This window comes from Sturnus vulgaris, chromosome 6, assembly GCF_052056855.1.
Source record: "Sturnus vulgaris isolate bStuVul1 chromosome 6, bStuVul1.hap1, whole genome shotgun sequence".
In the NCBI taxonomy this organism is placed as follows: domain Eukaryota; kingdom Metazoa; phylum Chordata; class Aves; order Passeriformes; family Sturnidae; genus Sturnus; species Sturnus vulgaris.
This window is the reverse complement of record NC_142248.1, coordinates 38,838,684-38,862,257: the sequence shown is the minus strand read 5'-3', so window position 1 is coordinate 38,862,257 and position 23,574 is coordinate 38,838,684. Positions and strand designations below refer to the sequence as shown.

Below are 23,574 nucleotides of genomic sequence, written 5' to 3'. Positions count from 1 at the left end.
AAGGCTTTTAACCCTAATTTCACTCTTGGCTCCTCCTTAATTAAATGGCAAAGCTCAGCATTCTACATCTGCTATGCGCTTGTCTCAATTTTGTATGAGCTGCAAATTACAAGTCATTAATTCCCTGCTCAGAGCAAGAACACGTCCCATTACATCACAGAAGGCACCATCGTCAAATACTACGAGCTGCTTTAACTGCTAATCCTCATAGTGTGGAAAACTCCCTTCTCAAACAATCCTCTAAACATTACAGGCTGTTCCAAGCACAAAAAGAAACTGAGCAACAAAGGCAAGAGATGAAAAACAGCTTGGGAAGAACTTAACAGTGTGTTAAACACTGCATTAGCCGCACCCCTCCTGCAGGCAGCTCGGCGACAGCAGAAATGACAAGGATGAATCACTCACGGATGCCTTTCATACGCTGAGAAAGGTATTTGTAAAAGCACTCCGATAACAAACACTCAGTTTGGACTATTCTGCTGTTATGCTTTTCAGGCAGAATCTCCAAGTCCGAAAGAACAACGATTACCTCGTGTTGTATTTTCAAATTTCAGATGTTAAATTTCTCTTTACCTGTGAAACTATTTCTGCGTCACAAGTCATATTCCCATAAGGAATATTTATAATCTTTCCCTTTTTATCTGATTTGCCTTCCTTTTACTTAAAAAGATCCCTTATACTCAGGAATTTTGTTCCATTACATGATCTCTAAACTCCCAGAGGAAAGTAGCTTTTCCCTCTCGACATATTCAGGACTGCAGCTTTCCTGCCAGTGCTAGTCATCACTCTTCTCATCATCTATATTTGAATCGGCAGAGAATAGAAAATCTGGAACTGCACCTGCAAACAGTGTCCTGGTGGAGGTCAGACTTAAGGCACACTCACTGACCCAGTTCTATAAACAGAACACTGCTGCACCTCTGCACTGCCCTGGCTTTCCACATGCGAGAGCTCACAAAGCACCTTCAGCGTGCACCACACAGGTACACGAGCTGCCTTAAAATAACTCGTGAGGACAACTAGCAGCACATACTGGAGGCTGCAAATCACTGACCACAGCAGGTAAGAGGATGGAGTTGCACATGACCTAGCAACCAATATTAAGCTACAGAGAAACTCCCCCTCTCCACTTTTTCTACCAATTTCCGGCTAGTAAGCATCTGAATTAAAAAAAAATAAATCTTACTGTGTGCTCCTCCTGCCGGCCTTCAATTCAGAGCTAGTCCTGAATGTAGAAATCTGCCCTCTCACTTGGTTAAAAGTGAAGGTATGCTAGGTAAATACTGTAAAAAGGACATTTTGTAGACCTTTAATGTCAAGGGCACATATCCCAAGAAAAGCTCAGAATCACATTTGGAATTTGACCTACAGCCTTAACATCACAAAATGTCTGTGCTGGTAAGTAAACTGGACAAGCACTCAATCTTGGCAAAGTTTTGCCATTTCTAAAGGCAAGCCAAGAGGTTTCTGAAGAAATGCATAGGACATTAATAATAAGCAAAGGACAGATTGACTAAAAGCAGTAAAACACAAACAACCTTGAATACTGGCAGAATTTTCCACATCTCCAAAAAGGCTGTTGCTTTTCGTTTATGACTGCCAGGAGCAGCCTACTCTCCACATGGCAGCAGTGGGAAGAGGCTGTGTGGCCTCACGTTCTACCCCTACAAAACAGCAGCACCCACCTCTGAAAAACAATGTCAGCCTCTAGGAAACCCCAATGGCTCCCAATAAGCCCATGCACTGCATTAAACTATGTTTAAGTGAAGAGGATTATGTACTTGTTTAGCTGAAGAACACAGCTACTGTACATCTACCTTGATAAATCCTGGAATATTTTAATGTTGGGGCCTACTATTAAAAAAAATAAAAAACATACCTTTCAGAGGAAATCTTCAGATTCTCTTGAAGATAAAAAAATTACTATGGAGAAACACAGGCTAACAAACCATATTTGCTAAAAAAAGATGATAGCAAAAATAGCCCCCATAAAACCCTTAGCAAGGGTGATGCTGACAATTCTCTTTGAGAAAGAACAGGCTAAGATGATTTGCACTGCTGAGAAAGTACAAGCTATGATTTGCTCTGCTGCAGAGTCCTTTGATTTCGATTTCTCAAGTGTGCTACTTCAACACTAATGAACACTGTTTCTTAGCAATCACACCTGGATTCTTAAATGTAAAAAACTTAATACTATTTGAAATAAATATTTCTGCACATTTCAAAGACAATTGGCAAAAATGCCTTGAGAGTTATTTCAGCCCTCAGCCTTCCTTCTTCTGTAGCATGCAAATTATTTTCATTAAAATTATGACTTCCTGCTGAAATAGTTGAATTAAAAATCTGTATACAATATAAAAGTATTCTGTGACATAAAAGCATTCTTTAACTACACGGATTATTCTTTCTCTTAAAGAAAAGATTATGGTGTCAATCCCTTGATCGTACTGCACTGAATAAACACTGGCTACTAGCAAGCAATTATCATGATACAGCAAATCTGTATCCTTTTAACTGCAGACAGTCCAGATGACCGGCCCATCTAATTCCAAAATCTCTTTTAGACTTGAACATATCTGAAATTCCACAATGCTGCAGGCCAAACCCCATCTTGCTCTTTCTGTTCACATACTGCAGCAGACTGAGACCCTTAGATGATGTGACTGTCCCCTACACATTATTATGCCTACTCCAATTATTAGTGTGAAAGAAATCAAGGATAAGTATCCTCTCTCTTGCATATCTCACCAACTGCATTCTACCTTTCCAAAGGCCTAAAAACATAGTGATTGAAACACAGAATAGCAATACATCCTAAAATCACTGTAGATTATCTGAGAAGTCTGGACGTATTATAAGCATGTAAGAGAAAAATTCATTCTCTGCATACATTCCCAAGCCTCTATGATATTTCAGATTTCAAATGAAACTGGATGGATATTAAGACCCGTTTATGCATTTGGTATCACATCAAAGATTACTCTTTGTCATATATTATATATATATTATATATATATATATTATATATATTATTATATATATTAATCAAGGCTGCTATCATCTGTTACATGCTGGTGGTACATCCTTACTCAAAACCTGAAACAGCCCTGTGGCAAGATCCAAACCCCATTTTTTTTCCAGAATAATTAAACTGAACACAAACCCTCTTCTGCTGTTTGGTAGTGTTGGGCCAAATCTAATGCTGATTTTTTAAAATTTTAGTTATGCCCATGGAATCTCTGAAGGCAGACAGACTCTAAATCTCCAAGTCTCCTACCCCTTGGAGCAAGGGAGTTGTCTCCCTTCTGTACCACTGTTATGTCAACAGAAACCACCTGTGCTGGTCTCCTTCAAAGCAAGCAGCACTTCCTTAGCTTCTCTGAGCACTAATAAACACCTTCAAGCAGCCACAAATGGATCTTGAGAACAGAGAGCATTTTGCCTTCCCTTAAATACTGACACAACATACCAGTTTAGGCCACAGGAGATTTGCCTTCTGCATACAACAACAAACCCACCTCACTGGATCACTTTAACAAAATGATCATGACTGTATTAAGAGCAGTTACATAAAGACAGAATAAACTTACTTAAATGCACCAGAAGGCAGAGGTGTAACGACTTAAAAAGTAGTTATAATTACCTTTAATAATTAAAAAGTCTTGTCACAAGAATCAAAGATACATCAGGAAAAATCTAGGCTAATTGTTCAAAAATTGTATTGTAGTTTAGTATTTTGTAGTTACAAAGACATGCTTCATAAATTATCTAGTTTAAGTGAATTGAAAGGAAATTTTGACTGTATTTTAAAATAAATACTGTCAAGAAAGTCTGAGTAACAGATCCATCATCACACTATCAAATTCTACAGTTTTTCCCCTAAATATTTCAAGACTGATTTTTGTATGAAAATAGCACTTGGCTCTTCATGGACTAGCCACCTTGAGCAATCATGTCTTCAATGAATTTTGATAAATCTTTTCATACGGCTGGTTCTTGCTGGTGTGAGAGATTTTGAGACTGGAATAGGGTTAGGGCACGTAAGAGAGGAAATACAGCAATCTCAAAAGCTACCTGTCTTGCAATTTGAAGCTGTCAATAGTGTAGACAAAACATTTCTTCAGCTTGACTCTAGTTCTTTCATTTTGCATTGTTATTTTTGGACAAGAACTGCTTTACTGACTAATCAAAGTAACCACCCATTTATGTTATTTATTTATCTAATCTCTAAACAGCACTTAAGTAGAAGCACAGGAATGTCCCATCTAATCAGTCTTCCAGAATACATTAAAAACTCTATCAGTGTCCACTTACTAACATCAATTCTATTATCTTAACCAAATCTACTTTTTATAGCATACCCATAAAGATCTAGAAAATGCATTCAGGAAGGGCAGAGAAGGCCACAGCTTGCCTCATATCACCAGAGCCATGTGGGAAGCTCTGCTGACAATTTGCTGTGAGTACTGACTACAATGCTCTTACATGCTTGATGACATTGAAGAGAAGGGTTATTTGGACTGAAACAAGAAAAAAAAAGCAATTTCTTCCGCAGACATAAAAGGAACGTCCACTAACATTGTTTCAGCACACAGCAGCCTCTAGGTTTAACAAATCCTTACGTCGGGTTTGGAAGCTATATAACAGTTTACAATAAGATGCAAGACCGTGCAGTCTTCCTTCAAGCTTTGGGGAAAGCATCTTCCTCCTGCTTATCCTTCAATAACTAAGAAAAAAAAAAATAAGCAAAACCACTAACCCAATTCTTGCAAAAAGACCACAGAAAAAGTTTCACAATTAAACTGTTCAGGCATAATCCTTATTATTGAGAAAGAATTAATGCTAACCCATTAAATTTTACATCAAAAATGATATTTTCAATGGCAACTAATAATTTTTTTATACCTTACATATTTAATTTCATAGAAAGCACAGCAAATGATGCAACCATCTAGAAAAACAATCGCATATCACTGTTTCTTACCAATGACTGCAGAAAGCTGACTTAGCTGTAAGGTTGGAAATAATTTCCTTGTTAAGTACTCCATAATCTGGAGGTCTTACTCTGATGTTCTGAGCTCTCCTGGCTCGGGAGGTGCTGAGCAGTCCAGCAGACCCTAACCCAGCACTTCACAAGGCACCTTAACATTCCAAGCACTCACACCTGAGGACCAAACCACAGTTCCAGCCCCTTCTGGTGATCATTCCTGATTTATCTCAGCTAGTGCTGGGCACAAGGCGTCCCTTTGGGACTCCTGAAATCCTCACTGTGGTAACACCACTCGTGTGACAGTTCCCAGCACTGTGCTGCAGGACACCACTCTTCTAGTGGACTAACACAGAACAAGAGCACATACTAACTGGAAAATAAACACAGAAGCTAAAAGTTTCATTTGAGTATTATTTTTTAAACCATCCCGCTTAGATAACCTGTTTTGAAAGCATCCCCCTCCCAAGGATGGCAGAACAGTGGCATCCTAAAACAACCATGCCATTAGAAGCACTGCATCATGTGCTTGCAAGCACTGCTCCATGTGCAGCCAGACTACAGGCTGCAAGACAAAAAAGGAAAAGAAAAAATAGAAGTCAGCAAGCATATTTTCAAGCTATTTGTTATCCTAACAAATGGGTGTGGATCAAGATTCAATGGCCACACAAAGTACAAGCAGTCACTGTAATTCAAACCTCACCAACTGCTGCTTTCAAAAATGGGCTGTGCATCGTCACTCTACCTGCACTCAGCACAAATTCCAAACCCAAGAATTTTTTCTTTAGTTAAACAATGTATTCCAACAGCAATATTTGAAGCGTGTGCTAAAATCAACATGAGGATATGATTTTTACTTAAAACTCCTGGGAGAAAAATTGAAACTGACTTAAAAGCAAAGTAATTGATTCATTAATCTGCATTTATCTGTTTTCTAAACAATGGAAAGGACATGTATTTAAGAAACAGCAAATAACTCAGACTCTGACACAAAGTCACAACGTGGTGCCTCTTGTCTTTTCAAAAGGTACAGAACGGATAACAAATTCTTTAAAAATTAGGACATCTGGCTATGGCGCCTGTAAGTACCATAAGAAAACATTACACATCATCTCTGTATAGTTTCTCAAGCCCTTGGCAGTGCCAACCAAGGACCAGTATCATGTGTTCCAGAATGCTCCCCAGAATCTTATGAAGTAGTTTTATTATATCCTTTCTGTTAAAAACAATTCTGCCTTACCACAGGCATAGTTTTCAGGTTCACACTCTTATCTTCCCAAAATACATCATTCCTTAAAATTAACATGTCCTTCTGGAGATTCATTCCCTTATATCTCTAGTAAGACCTCTAGGACACCATCATGTAAGCTCACACACTGCAAATTATCATCGTGACTTTTGCACCCCTCCATGTTTCAATACAGTAATATTCATTATACTGAATGCTACTATGCTGAATTGGGCTACTACATCCAGGGAAATGGCAAATATAAACAACAGCACATTCTTTTATTTTCCACACATTATTGCCTTCTATGTTCAGAGGAATTTAGAAACAGAAACAGCCACTGAATCATCTGGTCTGGCTTCCTGCAAACACCACACCATGAGCATTCTTTCACTCACCAAAGCTATGGCTAGACATAACCTTGCAATGCTCCTCACCCAGCCATACATTTCATTCACATCCCTGTCCATAATAAATAAAAGTAAAGGTATGTGCCTTTTACTGGATTATTTACTGTCAGAAGTGAGGGGACAGAAAAGAAAAAAGGTTCAGACCATAAACAAAGGCAAAATACACTTATTTCCCCAGGCTGCCATGCAGCAAATTGTGCTGACACAACAAGGACAAGGGACAAGCAGGAGGACTGTGGAACCACATAAACCGGCACTGAGATGGAAGAACGTTTCATCTGCATCCTTAGAGATCAATTATATATTCCTCCTGTATCAACAGAAACGTTATAGGAGGTTGTAGTCCCCTTCCTTGCTCAAAAGTGTAACCTCCTCTATGTCCTCACAGATTACCATCTCACTAGTTGCATTAATCTGACTGCACTCTGCCACTGTGAGGGAGACATGAATCCACTCCTTTCATCAATTCTTCTCCCTTTAAGCACACGTTAAATGTGAGGGGGAGCTGGTGGAGAGCAGGGTGGAGCATCCAGTTTAAGTACATGAAGAAATGAAATATTAAAGACGGGGATACACTAAAATCCACTTGTGGCAAAGCCAGGAGGGATGACAGAGTAACAGCAGCCTCTCTGAAATGGAAGCTGCTCAAGCCAGAAGAGAAAGACAGAACTGTGGCTTTCCCACACTATTCAGGCTGACATTGTTTGATAAAGGAACATCCATAAAAGCACTTAATCTTAAAACAATATTCTATTTATAAAAACAAATAGAAAGCATCAGAACCACACCAACACACATTCTGCTCCTCCCTGCCAGTCTCAGTACGACATGGTTTGCAAATCGTTCAGCTACTGTCAGCTGGAAGGAGCAAACTCAAGATACAGTGCAGAAATGTAGTTACTGCAATCCTTTACAAAGCTTAAAACCACCACCCTCTGCACTGTGGAACAGCACACAAGCTCAAATCATAGCACACTGACAGTAATCTCAATTTTCTGTTAACATTAACTAGTTAACTACTACATACTAACACAGATAAGAATGAAAATAGTAATTTTTCTGGGTAATCCTGAAACACATAAGTATTGTTCTTTAAAAAGACTAACTTGTAGATAAAACGTTTAAGTAGTGTCAAAAAGATGTTTTATGTCAGACATTTCTTGAACTTCTGAACATTAATAAGTGCAGTGTTAACTTCTCAAATGGTTTGCTGGGGTATATCACATAGAAAATGTAATATAATTAGCCACCACCCCAACTCTACAGATATGTAAGAAAGTACTACCTGCTAGATTGCTGACATCCTTTGTTCTAGTCACTTTAAAATTTGATAAAATCAGCTAGGTTTCTGATATAATCCCAGAAAGAAAAATCTAAACATGATGAATTGGGTTTATGGTGGGTATTTTAAAAATAATCTAAATATTAAACTGCTCACCTTTCAGTTTACCCACAAAACATATTTTACTGCTTTCACTTGTAAGGAAGACTTGATATTGAGAAACCATGTACAAAGTATGTCCATTTAAGCAGACAGTGGGAAAGCATATTGGAAATATGAAATGGCACCATCCCGTGTTTCCTCATTTTGAGCAAGAAACATGACCAACAATAACTATTTGACAAACTAAATTAATTTTAATTCTACATACATGCCAAATGCCAAAATACAGCTTCCAGAGTAAAGATTGTTTCTTACTGCGGTTAAATAGCAGCATCCCCGGGAGATAAGTTGGATTCAAAGAAACAGTGATTAAATCAACACACAGATACTATTACTTGCATCAATTTTCTTAGCTGACTGAATCTGAAGAAACTGTCAACTATCAGAGACTGCCTTTATACATTTAAAGAAATTAGTGTGTCTAATGTTAACTGTGCTTTAGTGTTCATCCTTTGCTCACATTCCCAAATATATTATCTGTACTAGAGGCACACACACTACCTTCAGTCCTCATGCTTGCCCTTTCAGTCTGGCTTCTTATTATTAAGTATGTTAATTGTCTAGCACAAAGAAGGCCCATGTATAGTGTCATCTCATGCCTGATGACCACAAAACACCTCACATAAAACCCTCTGGAAGTAATTCCTGTATCACTGAAAGCATCTGCAATTCTGGCTCTAATCCTCGGAACGAAGTGCCCAATTTAAATCCCGGAAGATGACGACAATAAATATCTCAGCAAATCCAAGTCAGAAAAAGAGCACCTTTTTCCGGTCAGCCATTTATTTAGCAACTTTTCAAAGGAACCACACTTCCTTCTACATCCTACTTTCAGAAAGGAAAATGTCTCACTAAATAAAATATTTGGAAGACTTTATTACCTCAAAAACACCTGAAGCTGACTCTGACTCAGGATAACTACTACAACCAGTTCTATTTTGAAGTCAAATAGGATTCTTTTTAGAGTGAACAAGTTGTCTCTGACTGGTACTTAGGTACAATAAATATGTCTTAGACTATGTTTGTCATGCTTTTGCTTGAAGGAAAGTCAGAGTTAACACTGAAAAGAAATGTTTTTCTAAACACTTTAAATACTAAACACTCTCTTTTTGTAAAATAATTAGAAATACTTTGGAAGCATGAAATATTATGAAGGCTGAATTAAGAGAAAGTCTGTGGCTACCCACTTTATTGTGACGATGATGGAATTGGTCCATTTTTACAACAGTTGTGTCATACTGAACAACGCCCTGGAAGCACACTGACTACAAAGGATGTTAATTTAACTACACCTAGCATGCTTGTACCCATCACTATCTGCTACTCTGCTCTTCAACACTGAATACAAAAGTAATCAAAGTACACTTTGCTTACTTATGAATTTACTCAAATTTCTGTATTTTTCACTCCTCTTATAAAAACTTCATTTTTTAAGTATTTGTACACTGAATTGAGCTTTAAAATAATCATGAGCTATGCAGCTGGAGAGATGCTATTAATTCCAGAGTAAATCCAATTGCACGTCTGTCAGAGAAGTCAAACAGAAGAAGAGATAAAAGAGTAACTGCACAAGCCCACATTTCAAAAGAAACAGAAGCTGCATTAAATGGACTCAGAACTGAATATAAGGCTACAGTATTTCCTGAAACACTCAATTAAATAAGAGACATATGTAGGTATGTGAGCATACACTAAAATATACAGAGATATGTGTACTGTATGAGCAGCACACGAGTGAGAGGTTTCCGACATTACCATGGCAAGCTCTCCATAAACACAAGAAGCAGCAATTGTCCTTCTATGCCTTAAACATAAGTGTATTTTTGTTCTATGTCAAAAACATTCAGATTGTGTTTGGGACTCCTGCATATTTAATTACAAATTATGTATGTGATTCCTCTGTTGTCAAACACAGACCTTTTAAAATAATCCATTTCCATTAATAAGGCATTTCTAATTATATCATAGGAATCTGACAAACAATTCATGAGGCTATTTCACAGAACGTTTGGGGGTTAACTTTATTCTCTTTTTTAGTTATATATGGTAGCAAGTAAAGGGAATCTATCCTCCAATAGCTGTTAGAATTTCTGATTACTGGAATTGTCCAGCTCCATCATCATCCTTCAGAAACATGATGACTGCCAAACTTTAACTGCAACATGATGCAGAAGTGATACTGCATTGATGAGCGAGTTTCAGGAAAGGACAATTTAAATTCCCTGCATTTACTCAAATGCTTCTGCATTATATGAAACGCCTACCTAAATGGAGCTGCCAGAGTAGTCCATAGCTGGTTTAATTTCATAGAAAAGGTCCTCTTAACCATGTGGTCACGAAAATAATCGTGCAAGTGACTTACAAGGTCTTCTGCTCAGCCTCACCAGATGGATCAGCTTTCTTTTTGCTGTCAGTAAATGCTGAATGTGTAACTTCCAATTGTATCTGTAATCCTAGGGTTATAACATCCTCTATCGTGTTTCGCTGAAGCTTTGGAATTCATACTCAATTGAAATAAAGCTTTCCGAAATTTTCCGAAAGAGTTTTAAATCAACTGTGCATTCTAAAAGGTGTTTTGTTTATTTTTTTTAATCAAAATGCTAAGCTGTCTAAAATCTCGAAGGTTCCCTTTAGCTTCCAATGGACACCCTTTATGCATGTTTCCTATTTAAGTGATGAACAAATGCAAAAGTGGAAGTGAAAGACACAATTACTTTGCAGAGTAATTGTTGTTAAACCTTCTGCCAAGCACAAAACAGCTAAAAATAAGCGTTAATTGATTTAGTTTCTTGTATTTTTATGTATAAACATTAAAGCATACTATATGAATGACACTGGCTCACAATTTTGCTGTTCGAAGCAAACTATAACAACAGACTTTCACTTTTTCCCAGCTGGTTTTGTTTTCTAAGCCTGTATTCTGACTTCGTGACCAGTATTTTGAGAACTGACACTACTTTTACATCATATCCACTAACTGAAATCACTACCACAGGAAAAAAAAAAAAAAAGCAAAAAAAAAAAGCACCATCATTGATTTAGCTGCCTTCAAAAAGCCACTGGAGAGTATTACATTACGTGATGCCACCTTGGCCATTAAAATGTGCTTCAATATGCCTAGAACACAGAATTCAATAAAGTGTCAAGAAGTTTCCTCCTTCTGATTACATACAACTGCTATGCAGATCTACAAATCTGTCATCTCGTTACTTAGAAATATGAGAAAGACTAAAGAAAAGTGAGTAAGATTTAAAAGTGTCTTTCGAACCATCTCTGCTCTAAAAATATAGTTAGTTATCAATTACATCAATTATGTGCTTTTGCTAGAATAACATCTTTCTAACCAATTCTTTCCTTATTTTAGAGGCGCAGAAATCCGGGCAAGACCCAAGTCTATGAATCACCCCCGACTAGAGCACGGCAGGTGACCTACAATGTATAAATCCGGTCACTATGTACAAAGCCCAAAGAAGACCTGTCCCCGCCTCGCCTCCCACCAGTCGGGAAGTGGCAGCGGCACAGCCCCAGAGCCGGGGGGAGCGCAGACAAAGCGCCGCACGCCCGGAGCCGCAGGCCGAAGCCTCCCCAGCCCGCTCTGCCCGCTCCCTCCCAGGGCGGCGCCCGCCGCAGCACCGAGGGGAGCCGCGAGAGGAAACGGGGACAAAGCCGAGCCGATCCCCATCCCCAGGCACGCACCCCTGCCCGCAGCCGAGCGCTGAGCGCAACTGACAAAACGCCCAGAAACAGCCTCCCCAAAAGGCCACCCCGCCCTGGGCGCGGGCAAGGACGGGGCCGGCTGTCAGCGCCGGCGCTGCGGGGGGACCGGGCGGCCCGCGCAGCCTTTTGTTGTTTGCGCAGCGGCGGATATAAAGGCAGAGGAATTGAACACCCCACGCACCCACACCCAAATACACACGGCCCGAGTCCCGGCCCGCCGGCCCCGGCCCGGGCGGCTCCCCCCGCTCACCGCTCGGTGCTGCAGCTCGGGCGATGTGCGCAGCGCTCGCTGGGGCGGCGGGGGCCGCGCAGCCTGGGGCGGGGAGGCGGCCGGAGGAGGATGTCAGCGATGGGCGGGCGAAAAGGAGGAAGGAAAAGGGTTTTTTTGGGGGGGAGAGAGGACGGGAGAGCGGGAGGGAAGGCGAGAAAGAAGCGAGTCAGCACCGCGGCGCACCCAGTGCTTCCCGCAAGGCGCTGGCAGGGCCGCGGCGGTCGGCGCCGGCGGAGCGGGCGCTGACAGCTGCCGGCAGCCGCCACCACCGCCCCGGCTGCTGCTGCTGCGGCTGCGGCCGCCGCCCCTGTCCCGCCCCGCGCTCCCCTCCCTCCTCCCCTCCCGCCCCGCCTGACATGGCGGCGCCCCCCCTTCTCCCACAAGCGCCCGCGCGCCCTTCTCTCCCAGCGCACCCCCTCATGGCGTCATCCCTCCCCGGGAGCGGGGCAGCGCCGGGCTGGATGCTCTGAGCGACGGCAGCGGTTCAGGTGCATCCATGAGGCTGCCAGTACGGGCCACGCTAAGCCTTGCTAAGATTTGCCTCGTCTGCCTCAAGTGGATGCCGGTGGAGAGCAGATCCCGGAGTTTCCTCAGGGCGCCCTCGGTGGCACTGGGGTGGTTTCGCTCCAGACGGGGCACCGCTGCTGATGCTCTTGGCGCTGGTTTCACCTACTGTGGTGGAAAGAAGCTGAGGGTTATGGTGACTGTAAGACTCGTGAAAATGATGCCCCCATCTCAGTTGAATGCCTCTGGGATAATCTTCCATTGCCTTTAAAAAGGACATTGAGGTGCTGCAGTATGTCCAGCAAAGGGCAGCAAGGCTCGTGAAAGGTCTAGAAAATGTGTCTTATGAGGAATGGCTGAGGAAGCGGAGTTGGTTTATTTTCTAGAAGAGGAGGCTCAGGAGGAACCTCATCACTCTGGAATATTTGCCCAGGGAGGTGGTGGAGCCACCACCCCCGGAGTTGTTCGGGAGGTGTCTGGGTGTGGCACTGGGCAGTGTTTTGTACAGGTTATGGGGTTACAGGGGCACTGCTGCGTGGATGGTTGGACTGGATAATCTTGAAGGTCTCTTCCAACCATGACTCTATGAAATGTGCTTGAAAATCTCTGCAATGTGCACGGCTCATGGAGCAAGACTCACAGAGAAATAGGCTGAAGGATGTTCAGTTGTTCTGTGTTGAAGGCTGGGCCCCCACATAGAGCTCAATGTGTGTTGCTAATACATTTCAACGCCCTTGTCTTTGTTCTGCATGGAAGTAAGTGAAAGATCCCTGCTCTTGCACAGGTTTGCACGTGAAAAGTAAGACTTTCATGAGAACTCAGTGACTCTTGTCACAAGAACTATTTCTTTATAGCTTCCAATTTCATTTCCACTCTCGCTAGAGAGGAAGGAAAGGCCACAGTATTTTCTTCATGCTATGTTCCACTAAGTAGAAGTTAAGCCCAGAAAGGAAAGATGGAAGGAATTGAGCTCTAAGATAGAAAAAGGGGGAAAGAAAGGAAAAAAATTAAATAAAGCAGTAAAATGAACATTGCAAATCACCAGGGATTAGTGACAACCCAACTTTATGAAAGATGTATATTGTGATGCATTATCACCTGAGCTCCACATAGAATAGAACAGCATCATTCAGTTGGAGGGGACCTGCAATGACCATTTAGTCCTTGCAGTGCGCACAGGGTATGAATAGAAAACATAGAGGAATAGTGGTAAATCAAAATATGCAGCCTCACCTAAGTGGTAATATTTAAAATATTCAAGGAAAGCAGAGCTTACATATGTTTGCCCTCGCATACAATGCTGAGCAAGTCTACAGAACAGCAGATGTGAGAACAAGAGTCGGGTGAGAAAGCAAGACTCCTAAGAATAAGCAGGAAGTCGGAAGAGGAATTAATGCTAATGCTGTTATCAAAGAGGCAGAAGAACAGGAAGAGTCCAGAAGCCCACAAGAAACAAAGCAAAGTTAGGGAAACATGGCTAGTTCTGCAGACTGCAAATACAGAGGATCACTGCTGGATTTGAAAAGCTTAGGGAAATAAAGTATACTTACTGAATTCCACTCTCTGATTGATATGTTACACAGATCAAGCTGTCCAGAAAAACCCAATTTTGATACAAGTATTTCCAAGCAGCAGTTTCTTGTGTTCTTCATCTCAGTTTAAAACTTTTCTCTGGGAATTTTTTGTTAATGGTTTAATTAACTGCATTTTAGTTTTGACAGGCAATACAAACTAAGTATAACAATGTGAAATATGTATTTGCACAGTAATATGAAAGGAGAAAAAAGATTGAAGGGCATTCCTTTATACAAACTACATTTTAAAGAGTTATACCAATTGGTTCACAGGTTTAGAGTATTCTCATGAATATGCAAGAGATTTAATTAAAAATAGAACATGCCCTAATTACATAATTATGCAAGAGAACTGATTCAAAGGAACCACTCCTGCCTTTTGAATAAACAATATTCATTGCTTTCTTCCTATCACACATTTGCTTTAAAAGATTTCCTGCAATTAGCTGCTTACCCCAGGGATGTGAGCATCTCTGAACAAAGCAACTACTCCAGCTATGACCCTGATTCATAATATGCCAGCTAATCAAGTATATGCATCCTGGCAATTTCCCACATAAACAGCACACACTATAAGCTCCCTCCTGTAGGAAGGTTGATTAGCTCAATGGAGCTATAGTGCAGTGTTGCTCCTCTCTGTTTATGGCAAGCAGCAAAAGATAGACACAGGAGAGACTTGGTGAAGATGATTTTTCCTCAAGTTACTACCTGACCTGAAATATCCAAAGAGTTCCTCTTCATTTGGACCTTGTTCTTCCTGTCTCATCTACATGAGAATTATCCAGGTTCATCTAGCAGTAAAAACTATTCACTGCCCACATTTCCATTTTCTCTTAAGGAACTAGTTATGCTGCATTGCCCTGATTTTTGGATCAAATTATCGAGACATGCTGTCTCTAGAATATTACAGAATCACAGAATCAATTAAGTTGGAAAAGACCTCTGAGATCATCAAGTCCAACCTATGACCAACCACCACCATGTCAACTAGACCATGGCACTAAGTGCCATGTCCAGTCTTTGCTTAAACACCTTCAGGGATGGTGACTCCTATGATTCTTTGCCTATCACCAGCAAGGTCATCATGTGACAACACATTTTCTGCAGACTTCTGAGTGCATACCAAAACAAAGCCCCAAAACACATTATTTACAATACTGGATTCTTTAGTCTCAATTTACCAATTTTCCTCTTCTCCCGGAAGAGAGAGGGAGGTTTGTCATTCACAGTGGGAGAGCAAAAAGCAAACAGTTCAACTAATGGAGCACAAAGCTCTTTAGTTTTTGAAGTGCAACAGTGTGAGAAATACACACAGCAAACTGAGGTCAGCTTAACTGACAAACTGAGGTCATCCACAGATGGGGCAAACCTCTAAAGAAATTCAGGTTCACTTCATTTAAGAAGTGTGGGTCATTTTATTTTACCATTTGTTATGGGTTGACGCTGGCCAAATGCCACCAGCACACCATTGTACTAAAAAAAATATATCCTTCTGTCTTAGTGGATCTTCCCACCAAAAGGGAACTTTATTTTTTTTTTAATCTAATCTTATAGTCTATAAAATCTCTTACTTCAATTTAGAAATATGGGCCACAATAAAGTACTACATTGGAATAATTTCAACTGCTGCTAAAGTGCTGTTTAAAAGCATCCTGGCAATAATAAATATTGAAAGGCCAGATTCAGCAACCTGTCTGGCTTTTCATCACAACCACTTGACAGTTGCATATGTTTTTAGTTTATATTTCCTACAAGAACGTTCTTTATGGAAAAGAAGAAACATAAAAGCCAGTGCTCAAGACTCAGAAGTATCAAGTACACAGTCCCAGACACAATTTTAGCCCAACTCTTTTGTTCATGTGTGTAATTACTGCATGCAGAGCTACCTTTTTATCAGGGAGTTCAGACACTTTGGGGTGAAAGGACTGTGTTTTGCTTTGCTTGACTCATTGTCAAATGCCTGAACTTACCATTGGGAACCCACTGTTAGGCAAGGCATTAATTCTAAGTAAAATAAACACTGATCATGATCCTGCTTCCCAAGTCAATAACCTGTATTTACATGCAAGTGAATTGTCCTTTTTCAGAGTCACAAGGATTTCTAGGAAGCTGTGACAAATGAAAGCCAGTTTGCTTTTCCCTGCTGTTTTCTCTCCACAGAGAAATAACAAGGAAATAAAGTGTGCAGTGTTAATCCAAGTCTTAACAGTTAATTTCTGTTATATTTTTTAAAACAGAGCAGGATACTTGCACTGGACATTTTGTTAACAAGGTATTTTTTCATATCTCAGTTATTACAGAGCTGTGCTGCTGCTAAAGAATATAACATTCTGAATGAAAGGTTTAAGCAGCACATTCAATTAGCTTTAGAACAGTTCTGCTGTGAAATCCTAAACCTCAGCTAATACAGTTATAATAACCACTGGAAAGCTAGAGAATTTACATGTTAATATTAATGTGAACATAGAGAAAATACTAGACATTCTCAACAACACAGCTATATTTATGTATCTCAATTTCCATTGTTGTCTTCCAAGCAGCAAGTGATCAAGGAGCTAAGGATTCCACCCTTTAATGAGTTCTAATACTCTGTGCTACATGAGTTTACAGATGCTGTCAGTATTCTCCAAGATCCTACTTTAAACATCAAAACTCTAAACAAGCTAAGGATTCACAGAGGAGAGCTTGTGATGATAATTAGACTTGTATTTTTACTCCTTGCATTCAAGGAATAGGTTGCCACCTCAATGAGAGAATGTTAACACCACTACATACTCACTATTCCCCACTAGCAATTTCTGTTCTGCCATCTTTCATTGAAAGATGAAGCAACTTTCTCCCTCACTTGTTTCCATGTTCCATAGTCAGCTGATGGTTGACTACCAGCACCTTTCTAGCTTGGAAATACTCTCTTCTCTATATTCACTCTGCATGACTTTTAGTGCTTATGCATGAAGAAAGATAACATTCCATTTATAATCCTCCTCTCCTTCCTCCATACTTTCACTTCTCAGTGAGTTTATTCTCTCCTGGGGTTTCAGTTGCTCATTCAAGGTTATGAGGATTATTAATCGCTGCATATGAGTCACAGGAAGTTACATTTATTTCTATATTCACCTACCTCAGCCATTGAACCATTGCAGAAGTGTATTAGATCCTCCAGAGGAAATAAACACCAGTCTGTTGATGGAATATCAGTCTTGGCCACTACTGGAATAATAACATTCAGTCTGTGATACTCTACTTCCTGTTCACCTTCCTATATCCTAACTTCCCAGCTATGACTCAGCTCCCTTTTTTACCTTTATATTGGGATAAGGCCTAGTATTGTTAGGAAAAAAGTTTATTCCACAAACACAACAAACAAACCCTTCCAAACACAAAATCGTGTCTTTGTTCAAACCCAGGAACTTGTATGTAAAAGCAGGGGGGAAAAGGATCACCTTTACTGATTTCTAAGTGCCTACTTTCTTACTGCTTCCACTATCCTCTTCCCTTTCTTAGAACACCAGCTCTTTTTTACCTATATGGTTTGTCAGCATTCCCTTAGAGATCTGCTAATTCATTCAATTTGGATGCCAGATTACTTGCAATTAGATTAGATGAGACTCTTTCCTTGGTAATTTCAGTAATCATTGTAGGATCCTTGGCAAAGGAGACTTTTAGATAACCTTTTCTCAATAAATCCTCCATAGTTTCATGACGAAAAAATGCTTTTTCCTAAAAAAAACCCCTCTAAACCAAACAACCAGCCTCTGATGACTGTTACTGTAATTTCAGTCATATGCCATGTAAATCTGGGATAATTTCATTAAGCAGTATGAGATTTTTCTTATTTTGAGAAGTGAATCTTTGAAAATCTAGGAAAAGCACTATTTTTTTCCCAATCAACATCAGGCAGAAGCACAGACTAGAATATAAACTTGCCTCAGCACCAGTAAAACTGGTGTTTCCTCACACAAATATAGATCTATTCTCTTTATTCTATTCTCATTGAGGTTCCTACATGCATCTAGAGAAGAAGGAAGCTGTGATTTTTCAGATGCTTCCTTTTATTAAAGCTTATGCATAAGCTAATCACAAGAAATGCTACTGCCAGTGTATGCCTGTATGTGACCTTTTCCAAGTAGAAATTTGCACCTACTAATGAAAGAAAGACAACTAAATCTCCAAAGTCAAAAGCCATTACAGATAATCACCTAATCTGGTCTTTTTCTAAATGTACTTATCAAAGTCCATTGAAAACCAAGCAGGTGTCTTTGCCCTTCCTGCCCAAGAACATCACTCCTCCGCTATGCATTCTCAAGGGTAATATATACATACAGATATTGTGCCAAACTGTGGGGTTTTTTCCTGGCTCTTTTCCCTGGCTAGTGATTTGCCCCATTTCTCTATGTGTTTGCTTTTCTGAGGAAGTTCTCACAGGTAACACTTCTCTTTTATATGCTTAATTCAATTATTGTAGAAAAAGAAGATTCTCCCCTGTGTAACTCTCTTAGCTGGCTCTTCCTCCACTCATCTGTGTAGCAGATTCTGCACACCTTTCTCCCCTCATGACCATCAATTTGCTTGGCTAAACAAACTGAACTCTTAATCTCTTTAAAAGAGATTCTACATCTCCCTGATATGCTCTTCTGTGCTCCTATTTGCTTCATCTTTCTTGAGCCTAAAGAGCTGCAATTGTTTGTGCCATGGTCACTATCCAAAATGCTTGTTCCCAAGATAGATTTATCAATCACCTCCCTTTCACTTGATGCATTCCTTTTCTGCACATGACACAGTAATTGCCAAAATTTTATACCCCTTTCTTCTGTTAAAGGCTTTTCTCTCTTCCTTACCTAATGCTCTATATGGAATTATACCAAATTCACTTGGCATCCAAGGTTGATTGGAATTTCTCTTTTTTTTGGGGAGGCCATTTTTTATGGGAGGCCATCTTACATCCCCTTTTCATTGTTGGCATTTGTCTTGGTTAAGAGGGTATTTCAGGGGCAGTACCCAGCTGCACTGGGGACTTCATGGTAATACAGTTTGCCCCAAGGGAAATGGAAATGGAAATGCTTCTGCTGTGTGACAATAGTTTCTGTCGTTTTTGTGCCAATGACCAATTATGTCTGTACAGAAAATGGCTTCTCTGAATGTGCCTGTGGCTAGATGGATGGGATACAGGACGTGGGGTTGAGAAGGGCAGAGTCACTCTAAAAATCAATAGCAAGCAGAACTGCCTGTGCTAGATATTTTGTTCTTCATCCTGTCTCCTGGGAAACAGAGCAGATGCAGGATAAGGACAGATGATCTTATTCCCAGGGGTTTGGATATAAGTCCTCTCTCCTTGCTGCCTCCTTCTTCCTGCAGCAAGTATGTACTATGGAGCTTTTACTTAACTTTCAGATGCTGTAAGTCCTGTATTTTCTATTGGAAATTTATATTTTTTTAATCTGTTTTAACGAGACATTTTCTTACTTGTTCACAGATAAATCCACTTAAAAGTATTGAGTTCAAAGACATTCCATGGACACACTCTTCATTTCTTCTGTATCTGTATGACGACACAGAAGAAAGCAAGATATGTCCATCACTGATATCAAGGCTTACACTTAAAACATCAGCGAGATGATTGCATAATTCACTCCTACAGGATGGATGGTGTGTCTTAGCTCTGCAGGCTTTTCTGTCACTTACCTGAGAGCAAATATTCTTAAGAACTCAATCAACTCAATCTGTGGACAGCCTCCAAAAGCTCTAGAACTGAGACTGATAGCCGAGATGAGAAGAGTTTGAGAGAACTCAAACGGGTTTTAGATGAACTTAGTGCCTTCTCAATCCTATACTACTCCCTGCTCCCAGTATGATTTGGACAAGCTCAAGGACCTGCCTTTCATGTGATAGTTCTGCCCAAGACCCCCATGGGGCCCATCTCTAACCTAGCCTACCCTTACTCAGTGTACCCCCAATATTTAGGGGATATGAAAGGAGCCTTAGAAAGTAGCCTTGTAGGTGTCTATTTCTGAAGAAAGCAATTCTTCCTACATCTGTGTATAGGTTTTTTATTGACCAGTATAGGTATAGAGAAAACAGTGCGGGGATGCTATTAGTTTGACAAGTTTGGCAGACACTGCTGCATCACATCATGTTCTGAAGGTTTTCCTTGTGCCAAAAAGACTAGATTCAATTTAGGTAATTTATGCAGCGACTGGCTAAGAAGGCAGTTACCTCATTGGTATGTAGGTCATTACAGATATTCTGAGGCTACAGTTTTACTTTAGAGGGCAGTTATAAATAGAATTTTAAAGCAGGACTCCTGCCTTTGACTTTGGTGGCCAGCTGGGCATAGGAAAATTCACAGAGTAGAGCTTGTAGTAATTTCTTTGGAGGAAAAAATCCATGCTTCCATGGTTCTCTACGACACCATTGTCACCTAAAACACCTGGACTGTTTGAGATGTTTTGATTGCAGAGTTCAGTTCACTCTGCCAACCAATTCACTACAACCTCCTGGGAATGTTCTGGGGAATTGCTGAAACATGCCATATGCAGTACTTTCGATTTTTAATCTGTGTATTTTAACATAAGATTATTCCTTAATATCTAAAATATTTTTTAATGAAAGCTGAAATTAAAATATATTTGAATTGTTGAATATATTGAAATTGTTTCAAAGACATATATAGTGCAATATAGTGCAATCAAAGTCTACCTGTTGAAGATAATGTAGCTGTAAACAGGAATTGACACATGCCTCAGTAAAAACTAAGAGAAATCTGGGAACAACTGATAAATATAAATTAGCCATGCAAGTGAAATGTACTGCCTACACAGTGTTACACTTCATATTACATGCTGAAGGGCCACAAAGTACACCATCACCATATGTTTGAAAGCTGCCATGACTCACACAGAATAGGATGACGAATAACAGTATCTTCCTTCCCCAGTGTATAACACTGACCAGAAATCTCCCCCGCAAATGGTTCCATTGTGGGCAGCAGTTTAACGTGCCCCACATCCTTGTAATTAACAACATAACTGTAAAATGGTACTGCCAGGTTTATTGTGCACCAATGCAGAAAACACTCTAAAATCCTTTAAAAAATGGTTCACACATTTGTCATTTCCCATCCCACTAATTTTGCAGCCAAAGGAGGCCGGAATGCTGTGTTAACCATCTTTTTCATTAATTTCACTTTTCTATCTCTTTGAATTTTTGGTTATGAATTCTGTTGGGTACTGCCCAAAACCAAAGTTCATATCGTAAACAAGTGAGATTCTAATTTACATGTAAACATATAGTAGCTATAAAAGCTGAAATGACATTGTTAATTACATACAAAATTGAACATTGAGTGCTAAGTGGCTGTTTGATAATACCTATAAATTATAGACTCAAGTCAGTAAGTAATAAGCTGCTTTGATGCTTTTAGAGAAACTGTGAACCTCATGATTTAAAAGCCTGAGAAAAATCTTCCTGAGAAGTGGAAAAGTGCTCTGCACAGTGGCAGCTCTTCAGCCCCATGGTCCCAGCACCAGTCTGTTTCACCACACATAAACCTGTGGTACTCAGGTTTATGGCTGAGATACTGTGGTAACTTAGACATGCCCAGCAAGCCCTCATGTGTCACACTGAATAAACCCCTTTTTTCCCAGCAGCAGAAGCAGCACCAGGGGAGAGGCAGCAAACGAATTAATTTTGACCATCTCTTGCCCATTAAAGTTGCTCTATAATATCCTATGGCAGAACTGTATTTTTTTCTTTGAAGTGAGCAGGAATTCTTCCTTGGCACAAATTGGTACCTGTGGCTATTAACTCATATGTCAGCTTAGTATTTTGTTCTGTTTTCTATGGTGGAATTTTTCATGAGGCCTGCGGAAACTGGAGGTTTTCCAGAACATGACAGTAAAAGTGACATGCTATTTTCATAAATGTGAGAAGAAGATTGATAAATTCAGAAGACATTTTCTTACATATTCATTGGAACTTATGTTTTTATTTTGTCTTCCATTCTTATAAAATTTTGAACAAATAAGTATTTTCTCCTAAGTATTTATTGTAGAGCTACTAAGGTCAAAACTATCTTGACTTGGTTTGTTCCAGAATATTTATGCTGTGCCATACCATCTACTTTGTATGTGACATGCCAGGATAATACAATCACTTGGAAAGCAATCAAGGCAGTCAGTCTTTTTTGAAATTTGAATTTCATGGATTTTGTCTTCTTAAATAGCCTTAACTACAAAGTCTGTTTTGCAAAACAACACATACCCCCTCTGCTCTCTCCCAAGAATTTAGACTTTTAATTATTTGAGTCATTCCAGAAATTAAAGTCTGTAGCTTTTCTGGAACCTTTAAAAACAGCCAATGTATGCTACACCCTGATAATCATATGAGAATTTTTCCATGGCAAGGATTTCTTACAATTTGTCAACAGGAAGTTCTTTTACAATGAGGTATGAATAGTGACCTGAATTTCTTATGATTCTGGAACTTGTGTTTTGCCTGTTAATGTGTTTTGGCTCAGCTGATGAAAGTATCACAGCCAAGTCTGCAGCTGAATCATATCAGTGGGTTCTTTGGAGGCAGCGGTGTGAACAGAGCACTGCTGAATGCCAGAAAGCCTTGACTGCCAGGGGGGCTGCTGGAAACTCATGCCAGACATGGCCCATCAGTAGCTTCAGGGCTGCCCTGGCTTAGGCTGGTGCTAATTGCCTCCTGGCAGCCTCAAGAGATGCATACAGACAATTTTGCTGCCTCCTGCTGTCTCAGGCCCTGGTCACAACACACCTGGGACCACCCTGAGGACGAGAACCTGCATACAGCTGCAAGCAAAATCACTGTGCCTTTCCCTGCCAGATATAAAAAACTCCATTAAATGGGTATTCAGCTTGAACCACAAGCTATAAACACAAGCCAATGTATGAAATGGACTATGTCTTCAGAGCATTTACATGGCTTCTAAAACTGATTCTGACTGTAGGTAAGTCACTACACAGTAATAATTCTTCTGAGTAAGATCAGACTTGAAAAGGGATCGTGTATTTTTTTGCCTTTACTGTTTCTAGCCAAATGTACTACTCTTGCACTTCCACAGCATCTGCTGCTTGAATATATCAGTTGAGTAAATGCCACAATACTTGGGTAAATCTTAATCCATTAATGAATGCAAAGCCAAGGCACAAAGAAGTGATTTATATAATTATGAATACTAATGAGTATGTACTTCAAGATGATTACATTCCACGCACTTATAAACTCTTCTGAAGACATAAACATTTTAGAAATAAAGTGAGCTGTGTTTTTCTTACTAATTTTTTTTGAGAAATGAACTTGAATATTCAATTATGGGTTTATTATTCTGTGAATCAGTTTGCAGTGATCAGTGGAGATAATTTTTAGTATGAAAATGTTATTCGTGCATATTACAGTTCCAGGCATATATTATCCT

The 23,574-nt window shown here is 39.9% G+C and overlaps 1 protein-coding gene across 11 annotated transcripts in view; it reads right to left on the bottom strand.

The window, feature by feature from the left end:
• Nucleotides 1-12,861, bottom strand: part of KLC1 (kinesin light chain 1) — a 47,395-nt gene extending 34,534 nt beyond the window's left edge. For 6 of the 11 annotated variants that reach the window (XM_088166569.1, XM_088166568.1, XM_088166567.1 and 3 more), the window contains exon 1: nucleotides 12,471-12,861. In XM_088166569.1, the coding sequence (XP_088022695.1) occupies nucleotides 12,471-12,478 (8 nt within the window). In that variant the 5' untranslated portion in view covers nucleotides 12,479-12,861. Of the gene's footprint in view, nucleotides 1-12,036; nucleotides 12,401-12,470 lie in introns of those variants that run through there. The other 5 variants (XM_014871890.2, XM_088166575.1, XM_088166571.1 and 2 more) reach the window with 2 other exon arrangements.
• Between the last annotated feature and the right edge of the window lie 10,713 nt (nucleotides 12,862-23,574).